The sequence below is a fragment of the Squalius cephalus genome, assembly GCF_949319135.1.
Source record: "Squalius cephalus genome assembly, chromosome: 15".
NCBI lineage: Eukaryota > Metazoa > Chordata > Actinopteri > Cypriniformes > Leuciscidae > Squalius > Squalius cephalus.
The window spans coordinates 25740516-25753274 of record NC_137136.1 but is presented as its reverse complement, the minus strand read 5'-3'; the positions used below and the strand labels follow the sequence as shown (position 1 = coordinate 25753274).

Below are 12759 nucleotides of genomic sequence, written 5' to 3'. Positions count from 1 at the left end.
TAATCGTGCAGCCCAAACATGAATTTCAATACATGCAGTAAGACTATACAATATATTAAACCAATTGGCATTTTTGAATAAATTATGCTTTGTCTCAGAACTACCTTTAATTGCATTTATTGGAATCACATGTACCACTTTTTCTTTTTTACAAAAAAAAAAAAAAAAGTCTTTTAAGAGTTTTAAGTCCATGAGGGGAAAAATGCTTATTACATTTAAAAGCAGAATTATTACCCAGCTATTGAAATATCCATTTTCAGTGGATAAACAGTGTTGTTCTGAGATCAGACCTGGTTCACTTTACAATGTGAAATATAGCAGTGATATGTCAGTATGGCTTGTGGAGTTTGAGGGGGAAGGAAGGTGTTCAAACTGGGAATGAGCTGGTAAAACACACTTTCTGCACCACAGGGCCACAGCTCACCTTAACTCCTCACCCACAGTGTGGTATCATGACACACAGGAACCAAAGAGGAGGAATGTTGCTAAATCTTGTGAGAAAAGATAAACCACAGTATCACCATTGGAATCTCTTAATACTCTCTGCCCTGAAAGTAGTTGCTTACCTTGTTAAAGGAAGAATGAGTCGTAAAACTGTTCATACTACTCTGGGTTAGAAAATAATCTGGAGTAGTCAGGACTCATGATTGTATACAGTAGGCTTACACTGAAAATTCTGTGTTAACTTTCTATATTTTAATATTTGTGAGGTTAATAACACTGATTAAACAAGTGTTGTGGGCATCTATGGTTACATGAGGATATTTACATCCATGGAACCTTTCCACTGCACAAAAGGTTCTTTATAGTGGAAAAAGGTTATTCAGAATACTCAAGTGTTCTATGCATTAGGGAAAAAATGGTTACCTGAAAGGTTCTTTGGGAAACCAAAATTGATTATATCAAAAAATCAAATTGAAACCTTAATGTCACAAGTATGTTGGTTTGGTTCTGTTCTGTTCCTGTTTGCCTGTGTTCCCGATCCTTGTTTGTTTCTATGGTTACTGATTAAAGCCGCGTTTCCACCGCAGGAACTTTCCCCAGGAACTAGGAACTTTGGGCTGGTACTCGATGTGTTTACACCGCAGGAACCAGGGTCTAAATGAAGTTCCGGGTAAATATTTCCCCCTCCGATAGTCCCTGCTCACGAGGTAGTACTTTTTCAAAGTTCAGGAACTTTCAGGGGTGGGACTTGTGCGCTGCACAAGCTGATTGGTTGTGTTCACGCCGCATTTTGGTTGGATGACTCCACGCAGCATTTTCTTTATTTTTAACCTCCCTTTTAAAAAGTGGCTTCATGCAGTAAAGTTGTCTGTCTGCAAATATGGAATTTAATAAAAAAAACTGGGGGACTGGCGACGAGTTTCAGGCTTTATTATTTGGGTATTTGTGGAAGAGGAAACTTTCTGCGCGTTCGTCACAGCCATCTCACGGCCAATGTCCGCAATAGCTGATAACATACAATTTTATATCTAACGTTAGCATTACGAGCTCTGAACACGCTTTATCAGTGCTCGTCTCTTTTCTGCCACAGCTTTTAATATTAAGTCATTATGTTTACACATTGTCATCTATTGCAAGGCAAACCATGTTACAAATTTACTATAACAGGATTGAAATAGCGCTTTGAGGTTGGTAACAAACAACTATTTACAAGACTGTCACTATTTATGATTGATAGACGGGGTTCAGGCTTTTTTTAAGCGTATTTGCGCGAAAGGAAATTTTTGCGCGTTCGTCCCAGTCATCTCACAACATACCTTGTCTAATTTTATACGCATACGAGCTTTCTGAACACGCTTTAGTATCAGTGCTCGTCTATTTTGTTATGTTAATTACCTCGTTAGTAAACCAATAACTGCAGCACAGTTTGAATCTCCTCCATACTTATAAATGTGGCGCTCAAAACTGATTACTGTCCGTCGCAGACTGGGAGGAGCAGTTGCGCGCAGTTTACCTTCCCGGTACTTTAGACCGCGGTGTAAACGCAGAAAGCAACCGGTCTGGGGCAAAAAAGGTTCCTGGGAAAAAAGTTCCTGGGACAAATTGTTCCGGGTAATTTCGGTGGAAAAGCGGCTTATGTTAGCCTCATTGTGTATTTTCTTGTCTATTGTGTTGCGTTTTCCTTAGTAGGTTTTCTAGTGTTAATGTTATAGCGTGTAGTGCTTTGTTTTACCTAGTGTTCATTAAAAGTCAGTTTGATCATCTTCTTGTGTCTTTCTTGGATTAGTACAGTTCACCGTAACACTTTATTTTTAAGTTACAAATAGTTTAAAAAGTGAAGATGTAGTTTACATAGTTTACAAGCCTATATTCATGTCTATTGACATAGTATAAGAGAGATTAACCGTGTCTATTTGGTCACACTTTAGTTTGGGGAACACATATTCACTATTAACTATGACTTTTGCCTCAATAAACTCCTATTTTACTGCTTATTAATAGTTAGTAAGGAAGTTGTTGTAGTGGTTACGTTTAGTTATGGATTTAGGGATGTAGAATATGGTCATGTAAAATAAGGCATTAATATGTAATAATAAACAGCCAATATGCTAGTAATATGCATGCTAATAAGCAACTAGTTAATAGTGAGAATTGGTCCCCAAACTGGAATTGTTACCGTCTATTTTTCATATAACAGAGATTACAGAGCATTTTATTTCTTTTAAAATGTGATTCATTTGTTGCTTTTTAGGTGAATGACAGACTGGACCGGTCTTGCTGTGGTTTCAGACCAGACCCATCAGAACTGTGTGTAGAAAACCTGCTGCATATCAAATGTGAAAACCCAAAGGACTTAAATCTGGTGCACATCCTGGTAAATGAAACATTGCTATTTGTCAGATCATCTGATTATAACATATCAATACAAAGCAGCACACAGCATCCTCACATTATCTCATATGATCTCCCAGTTGTGGAGAAAAGGGTCCTATATTTTATAGATGTGAAATGGTTTATTTATAAAGAAACAGTTCTTCAAGGGTACACGATCAGTGCACTTGTAATTCATTGTATCATTATATTAGAGGATAAAGCATATATATATATATATATATATATATATATATATATATATATATATATTCATATATATTTGGAGGATAAAGGATATATTTATTTAGTTTTTTAAATATACGTAAAATCCTTTTTACCTTGTTCAAGTGTCCTTAAACTAGTCTGGAGTTAATTTGACTTTGAAGAGAGTAAACATGGATAAATAATGATACTATGGCTTCAGTGAAACTTGAAGCAGTTCCTTTTTTATTCATCTAGTTTTATTGACTGGTCTCACAACAAGGTCACATAGCTGGCAAGCATTCGTTTTTCTACCAGGAGAGAGTATAAAAAAATCCTTTCATTCTGCTTTCCAATATCAAAAGTAATAACTTTCCAACAGTTCTTGAGATCTATGTGAAGTTTGAGCTCCCACTCAAACTGTGAGTTGGAAACCCAGCTATATTAAGTGAGGCAGCTACAATGAGTCAAGGCAATCCGTTTCCATGGGAGCCTTTAGATTGGTTCTGTAGTCATTATCTGATAGTGTTCGGAGAACTGGAGAAATGCAGCTCCAAAAGTCATCTGTTTTAATATTGCTTGCTCACAAAAAATTTCCACAATTTTAGAAATATCTCCCTGTCACTTAGAAGCTCACAGCAACTAGTATAATTCATAAAAGCTGTCTTTTTTTGTTAACCCTAACCCTGAAATTAAACGTGCATGTGAAGTGAAAAAGTCATATTTTATGGCAGTCTGCCTTTTTGGCAGACAGGATGTTTCAGTGTTACTTTAGTCTTGACGCAATTCAACAGAATTGAAAAAAAGAAAAAAAAAAGAAAAGAGGTCTAGCATTTGGTATCAGGTGTCACTTGGTTTTATATTTTGTGTCTAATGTAATGCAATTAAAAATTAAAAATTAAGTGTGACTTAAATGGTTTGTTCAATAACAACAAAAAAGACAATTCTGTCATCAACTGCCCTTTGCAAAACACAAATGATAGATATTAAAACCTGAGAGATTTCTGTCCCTCCATCAAAGTCCACACAACCAAAACTTTGATACTTCAAAATTTTTCAAGACATTGTAAACACAATATTAATCTAGTGGTTAATCCAGGTCTTCAAAAGTGACATTATGGCTTTATATGATAATGTAATTTAGTCTTTAAAATAAAAATTGATTAATGTTCATCAAAGCAGAAGCTCAAATGCGCTTGCTTGACACACAATAATCAATGAGGTTTGTTCTTGTGAGTCACACAAGCACGTTTGAGCTTCTGCAAGAACCAATAAAAGGTTGGTTCTCACATGCCAAGCAAATACAGTTGCGCTTCTGTTTACCACATTTGATGTGCTCTATATGTATGTTTATGCGAATAAAAGCCAAAATTAAATCTGTTGAAGTCTTATAACGTGATCAAGTCTCTTTTGAAGAGTTGGATTAAACTGCTCAACTTGAACAAATCTGTGGGCATTCAAGAAATCAGAAATTGCTCATGCTTCATTAAAAATAGTAAAATTGAACAAAAGTATTATGGTTTTTGGAATGACTTGAGTAATTGACAGAATTTTTATTTTTCAAACAATTTGGGGCCTCTGCACATAATATACCAGTAAATAACGATAAATCGTTTTAAGTTATGGTCATGTAAACCTCTATCTATAGGTTCGGAAGACAGAACCATCCAGACTGGTTTTTATTGACAATGCAGGAAGACCTCACCAACCACAAGACAATCTCAACTTCAGACTTGTTAAAGGTATTGATGAGTAAGTATTAATATTTGTGAATATTTATACTACCGTACTGTTTACAGCAGGGGTCTCCAACCCTGATCCCGGAAAGATACTTTCCTGGAGACTTCAGTTCCAACTAGAGCATGTGAGCGAAGCTGTAATATTTCCTCCGGAGCGAAAAGCGCCTTTTTGAAGATTCAGCTCCGCTTGCTCAGGGTCGTTCGCTCATCCCAGAATGCTCTTTGTGATATGCTGGTTCGAGAATACGTGAAGCAATAGGTCTAAGGTTATGGAGTTCAAATATTGTTTTAAGGAGGTTACGAACCTTATACATAGCCTAAATGCACGGTAAACATCAAAGTTAAGAATAAAGAAGAAGAAATTGAAAGTTGTGGAGAAATGGTGAACGTGATTTCACCAAGTACAACATGTTCCTGGATCAACTTCATTGTTGATATGCTGATCCAGGAACATGTCTTAATTGGAAAAATCACTGTGACCCTTGCGGGAGCGGGATTTGAGCGACTTTATTTTACCGTGAGTGGTACATGAGCTTGGGCCATGAGTGATTGAGCGGAGAGTACTAGCATAGAGCAGAATATTGAGCTGAGCATCACACCGCTCTGCTTCACTCACATGCTCTGGTTCCAACCCTTCTCCAAACACGCCTATCAGCAATTTTCAAGTAACCCTGAACACTTTGATTAGCTGGTAGAGGTGTGTTTAATTGGGGTTGGAGCTAAACTCTGCAGGATAGTAGCTCTCCAGGGTAGGGTTGCACCAGTCATTCATAAGTTCTTAAATTAGAGCTAAAGTCAACACTAGAGGCTTAGGGGCTGTTTACACAACACCGTTTTCATCTAAAAATTTTATAACGTAATGCGTTTTGGCCGTTCGTTTACACGACGGGTTGGGTCGTTTTGGGTGCCACACAACAGCGTTTTGGGGGCCTGAAAACTCAAACTTTTGAAAACAGGTTTCAAAGTGTCCAAGTCTCTATGTAAACAACAAAAACGAGAATCTCTAAAGACGATGACATCATGCACATCCGTTTTACGTGTTCAGTCTATAGTGTTTCATCACCATCGAATGGCCTGGCAGCAGATTTGTCGTCTGTACACAGAAAACTCAAAGAAAAAACTTCTTAGTTTTAAGCATATTTTTGTCATGTAAAAATACCCTTAGAAACTACTAGATCATTTGTAACTACTCTGTACTATATATGGTTGCACCATTTGTTCTGAAGGCAGAATGTAGCTAGTAGGTCATAAGCTCTCCATTAAGTAATCCGTAGTCGCATAATGCAATGCTTAGTCAAGTCAAGTCACCTTCATTTATATAGCGCTTTTAACAATACAGATTGTTTCAAAGCAGCTTTACAGTGATAATAGGAATTAAAGTAACAGATACATGTATGATTGTTTGGCTTTACAGCAGCTCTAGAATAAAGTTATTGTCCAGCTAAAGTTAGTTTTGATTGATTCACTTCCGTTGCCAAGATCATTAGTTATCAGTTAGAGCTTACCATCAATAATCCAATAGCTGGCTGCAAATATTTGAAGCTGATTCAAGAAATGCCTTGAATTTCAGTTTATCCATGATTCTAACTTATTTTGCGTCATGTAACTAACAATAAAAATATGTTTCCTTTGAAATACAAAACGACTTAATCATTAAAAACATTATATACCCCAGTTTCACAGACAAGGCTATTTTACATTTCAACTAAGTTTAATACTTAAAACGTAGTGCCTCTTTACGTCAAAACAAGGCTTGTAAGCAACTTACACACAGCTGGTGCAACCGGCCACAGGAGCAGGGGTTAAGTGTTATTGTATAAACATGGCTAGAGTGGTGTGGCCAAGTATAAAACTGGTTAAAATGTGTTAACTATTACTAGTTTGAACCATGACTTCTTAGCATTGTGACCTTGAGCAACACACTGTTGACCCTGAGGAACTATCCCTGTAAAATGCATTGCAAGTACATTTGGATAAAAAAAGCCAAGAAGTAGAAAAGTTATGTTTACTGATTCAAATTTTAGAATAAGGATATTGTTATAATTATTGTTAGAAAAAAATAAGAATGCCCTTCTACTGATCAACATGTACAAAACTCTCAGTGTAAAGGCTCGTTCACACCAAGGACGATAGCTCTATAACAAGAATGATAAAGATATGGTTCTAAAAACAAATCTAAATATAACAGAAAAGCAGAGTTTACACCACAACTAACGATAACGGCACAGAGAAACTAAATCTTTGGAATCACTTTCAAAACAAAAATGTTCAGCTGATGAATGATAAAAACATTGATAGCCAATCAGAATCCATCCTGCTTTAAAGAGCTGGAGCACTTAAAGTGGCAGATGACATAACTGCACTCTTAGAATAAACAGAATGATATTGTGTGTTGGTGTGGCCACTAGTTATCTTTATTCACTCACCTAAAGGATTATTAGGAACACCTGTTCAATTTCTCATTAATGCAATTATCTAATCAACCAATCACATGGCAGTTGCTTCAATGCATTTAGGGGTGTGGTCCTGGTCAAGACAATCTCCTGAACTCCAAACTGAATGTCAGAATGGGAAAGAAAGGTGATTTAAGCAATTTTGAGCGTGGCATGGTTGTTGGTGCCAGACGGGCCGGTCTGAGTATTTCACAATCTGCTCAGTTACTGGGATTTTCACGCACAACCATTTCTAGGGTTTAGAAAGAATGGTGTGAAAAGGGAAAAACATCCAGTATGCGGCAGTCCTGTGGGCAAAAATGCCTTGTTGATGCTAGAGGTCAGAGGAGAATGGGCCGACTGATTCAAGCTGATAGAAGAGCAACTTTGACTGAAATAACCACTCGTTACAACCGAGGTATGCAGCAAAGCATTTGTGAAGCCACAACATGCACAACCTTGAGGCGGATGGGCTACAACAGCAGAAGACCCCAACGGGTACCACTCATCTCCACTACAAATAGGAAAAAGAGGCTACAATTTGCACAAGCTCACCAAAATTGGACAGTTGAAGACTGGAAAAATGTTGCCTGGTCTGATGAGTCTCGATTTCTATTGAGACATTCAGATGGTAGAGTCAGAATTTGGCGTAAACCGAATGAGAACACAATGCATTCTCATCCTTGGGCGTCATAATACTGACGCTTTTGACATTTCGTCTACATCGAACGCACATGGCACCCTTTAGCGTCAATATGAGACGCACAGAGCTTTGTTCGGTTATGGGTAGGTTTAGGTCTAGTGTAGGGTTAGGGTTAGACCGCTAGGAGGCGTCTTCTGGCCCATTTCTATCTGCGTCTCATATTGACGCTAAAGGGTGCCATGTGCGTTCGATGTAGACGAAATGTCAAGAGCGTCAATATATGACGCCCTAGGGTGAGAACGGGCTGGAGAACATGGATCCATCATGCCTTGTTACCACTGTGCAGGCTGGTGGTGGTGGTGTAATGGTGTGGGGGATGTTTTCTTGGCACACTTTAGTCCCCTTAGTGCCAATTGGGCATTGTTTAAATGCCACGGCCTACCTGAGCATTGTTTCTGACCATGTCCATCCCTTTATGACCACCATGTACCCATCCTCTGATGGCTACTTCCAGCAGGATAATGCACCATGTCACAAAGCTCGAATCATTTCAAATTGTTTTCTTGAACATGACAATGAGTTCACTGTACTAAAATGGCCCCCACAGTCACCAGATCTCAACCCAATAGAGCATCTTTGGGATGTGGTGGAACGGGAGCTTCGTGCCTTGGATGTGCATCCCACAAATCTCCATCAACTGCAAGATGCTATCCTATCAATATGGGCCAACATTTCTAAAGAATGCTTTCAGCACCTTGTTGAATCAATGCCACGTAGAATTAAGGCAGTTCTGAAGGCGAAAGGGGGTCAAACACAATATTAGTATGGTGTTCCTTATAATCCTTTAGGTGAGTGTAGTTATCATTCTTGGTGTGAACAGGCCTTAACTGTGACTATTTGTTGATTGCCAGGTTTCCGGAACGTGCTGTTTCAGTGCTGCAGTCAGGATGTCTGGAGAGGATGCTTCTTCGCTCCCTATCTGTGGATCAGGAATTCTGGATGAGCAGAGGAAAGGTGTCCGGACTCAAATCTCTCATCCGGCACATAGAACAGAGAGCCAAGGCCCTTATCCAGCATATACAAGAGAAGAAACTGAGACTTAACAGAGGTCTATAACTCTCCCATGAAGAGATTCTCACATTTTGTAAATAATCAATTACTGAATTCTCAGAGGACACAGAAGATTTATGGAAATTGTTTGCTTTGATTTGGTTCGCCCAGATTCATTTATGTGCATGTCTCGAAGTGTGTTTGATGTGCTGTTTACAAAGTCATGCAAACTATGGAAGACAGCTTAAATGAGAGGAGGCAGTGCATTTGCATGGATTTTTGAGTGATTTCCCTAATCAGTGTTGAACTTTGATTAACTGATGCTCTCAGTATATGAGAGAAGAGATTCCAGATGGTCATTTGCAAAGCAGGACTCATGCAGAGGCCCATCACTGTGAAGAGACTTACACTATGTCCTAAGCAGACACGATGCAATAAGAATTCAACAACAAGCTATTTATCTTTCCATGCTGCATGTGAAAGTGCTGTCCGATGGCACACAGTTACAGCCAATTAGAAGATATGTAATATTTAATGTACAGTTATGAGGAGTGGGATTTTGGATTAATGAGATTTCATAGTGGAAGGGGTTACTCAGTCTAATGTTGCTGACAAAATTTTTTTAATAAAATTGGTGTAGAACCAAAGTAAATTTCAGAAACAGTTACAAAGAAATTGCAAGGAACATAATGAATTAAATGTGAAAATCTTTGGCTCATTTACAACTTAAAAAAAATGTAGAAGCCAAACAATTGACAAAATCTTTCGCTCATCTACATTGGACAAAACCAGAATTTACATGGAAGAAATGGAGCTTTGCTTTAGAACGTCTTGCAAGGCTCTCTGTGGTGCATTCAGAAAAGGTAACTGCATCTGTAAATGAAAAATGAGGCTAAGCTAAAAAAAAAAAAACAATGGAATTATGTTGTACAAGCTAAATCTTTAATGAAGGCTGATATACAGTCTAGAATAGGTGCTGAGGACTATGAAATTGTGGTGTGGAGTGAAACTGAGCCCTATCCAGGTATCTCCTGCTGGCTTCTACAGGGCACTCAGTGCCTAAAGGCACAGTTGTGAACAAAACTGCTGAGTCTAAATTTGTGCTGTCCTATGCAAAGTTGTCATACATAATTCTAGGTTTTTGTCTTGGTCTTATAGGCCACATACTGTACACACACTGCAGTTAAATATGGTTGTTTGAGCAATAATAATTTAGACCAGTGGTTCTCTGCCTTTCTGACTCCTTTTTGGCCTCCCATTGTCAAAAACAATATTCAAAGGCCCCGTGACTTCTCCAGTTTGTGATTTACTGGATAAGGATTAAGTATACATTTTCTGTCTGAATCTTTTCCAAATTTTCTACTTGATAACCCAATTTCTACTCAATGTTATTGTTATTATTTTAAAGCTTGGCATAACTAGAAAAATATATTCATAGTTGAGGGATGAATTAAAATAAGAAAAACCCAGATTTTTCTTTGTTTTTTATGTTTTACGCTTATTTTAATGCTTGCTTTCTCTTATTTTAAATATTTTTAAGTCATCTTGAGGCCCCCTTGGAAGTTTGCTGAGACCCCCTAGTGCGCCCCGGCACCCTGGTTCACAACTATTGTTTTAATTGATAGTGATATTCAATTCTTGAATGAATTGTTCTTTTAAGCTGGTAACTGTTTGAGCAGGTTCACATAATCAAATTGATTTGAACTTTAGTTCCAGGTTGATGACTCAAGATGGACATCCAAAGTAGCATGCACGCTTGTGGAGCACCGATTGAGCCAATAAGAATGTCCAGAACTGTAAATGAACCAAAGAACCGGTTTAAAATGAATGAATCAAAGGTACATGCAGAGCTGAAAGTCAGCTTTTTAGTCATGTCTGACTAAAAAACGAATGAGCCGATACCGTTCCAAGGAACCTCAGAAAACTTTGACCGTTAGAACCGACTCATTCAGATGCTTTTGAGTTGGTTTTCTATTTATTCGTTCATTTCAAACCAGTCATTTGGTTCAATAACCCATCTGAACATGGTTATTGGCTCAAGGAGTGTACTACTTCGGATGTGCATCTTGCTCTATCAACCCGGAACTAAAAGCTTGATTCAGTTCAGTTCTGTGAACCGGCCTGGGGTGCGTTTCCCAAAAGCATGATTAGTCAACTAAGTTCCGTCGTTACCAGCATAGTTCAATGAGTCAGTGTTTCCCGAAAACGAACGAAATGTTCCAACGAACATTTGCAAACAGCCCTCGAGCTGTGGTTACAAGCATAGTTTTTTGTTTGCATGACACGTGGACTTAATAAATCCTTGTCGTGAGCAAAATAAGCAAGCTGACATTCAGTACAGCCTGTGTCTTTTATTTAGAATACATACAAATTGATTTACATCTTTTAGTTTGTCAAGAGATTTAAAGCGTTGTTTTTGAAGAGTGCACATGTGCGAACGTGCTCTACTACAAAAGGACGAGACGATGATTGAATCTGGAAATAAAACAAAATAACTAAGAAAAATGAGAAATAGTCCTCAGATGCCATGTCCGTAATTTATAGCACACCGTCTAGTATTAATTCGATCTCAGACAGATTCATTAAAATAAGTTATTACTCCAAAAGGTGCGTGACATCATTAAACAACGTGGTTGAATGACCAATTTGCGACAATAAGGTTTCGGGAAACAGTCATGTATAGTTAGTTGATTTCTTCAACGATGCATCATACTATGGTAGTTAACCAGCGAGTTACGTCGTTGTACGGGAAACGCACAACAGTTACCCGCTTAAAAGAATGATTCGTTCAAGAATAGAACATCACTATTAGAGGAATCACTCATATTTACACATGGTTGTTACTGACCAAACATTGTTGTGTGTATACGTGGACTTTTTGTTAAATTAACTGCATTTTGGTGTTTTGCATAATTTAGTTTATGCATAATAATTAAAAAGTCATTATTTTTGGAAATGTAATTATAAATGACTGGAACTGTGGAATATTGATTGTTCTGTTCTGAATATTGAATGTAACTTGCTGAATTAGAAATTGGTCTTAAATAAATGTGTTTATGAAGACTGGTCAAAAACCTCAATCAAAAGAAGAATCACAAGTATCTGATGACATATTTATAATACACACACACACATCAATGATCAAATCACATTTTTGGAGTTTGCACTTTTGAGTTTATCTTTCTTTGGTCAAACACAACTGGAAACTTTAAAATAATCCAACGATTTCAGCAGATATCAGTTCAATCAGAGACAGAGACTGAAGCAGAGTTTAGAGTGGCTATATCGAGCCCATCTGTTCATGAGCTGATCTTGTCACTTCCTATAAGCCTCATACTGATCGCACATTTGGAGATTAGGAGCATGCAGAGGGAGAAAAATAAATGATATCAGCGAAACATTAAATCTCCCTTTCATCCAGTTTAAATTCCCACAGGTCTCATTTACATTTGCCTAATGTGGGCGAGAGATTCCTGTCTGTGTTCTGCTTCCAATTTCACTTCAAAGTTCTTTGACTGCTTCTTTTTAAACTTAGGAAGAGAGTTCACAAAGAGCATTTCTACAAAGAGCAGAAATTGTAACCCCCGAGAACATCAGACTTGTTTAGCATAAATGCTGATTGCAGAGATATTTTATATTCTTGATGAGGCGATATTATATTTAAAATGGCAAGGAAAGTGTTATAGTGTTATTAGTGTTTTGTAAGAAAAGATGGGAAAAGCATAAGTACTCGTACAGTAGGTCCCATTGGCCAATTGACACTTGGTCAGGACCCCTCAGTGCCACACTTTTATCGATGTGGAGTGTACTCCATTGCTTTCAATGAGAAACCTTTGGCATCATACACAGATGCAATGGGCATGGGAATGTTATCATC

At 37.8% G+C, this 12759-nt stretch overlaps 1 protein-coding gene across 2 annotated transcripts in view; it reads left to right on the top strand.

The window, feature by feature from the left end:
• The window catches only part of gask1a (golgi associated kinase 1A), a 45451-nt gene extending 33487 nt beyond the window's left edge, over nt 1-11964 (top strand). The window contains exons 3-5 of one of the 2 annotated variants that reach the window (XM_079895806.1): nt 2696-2818; nt 4667-4770; nt 8744-11964. In XM_079895806.1, coding sequence (XP_079751932.1) covers nt 2696-2818; nt 4667-4770; nt 8744-8948 — 432 coding nt within the window. In that variant the 3' untranslated portion in view covers nt 8949-11964. The remainder of the gene's footprint in view (nt 1-2695; nt 2819-4666; nt 4771-8743) is intronic. The other variant, XM_079895807.1, reaches the window with a different exon arrangement.
• The last annotated feature ends 795 nt before the right edge of the window (nt 11965-12759 follow it).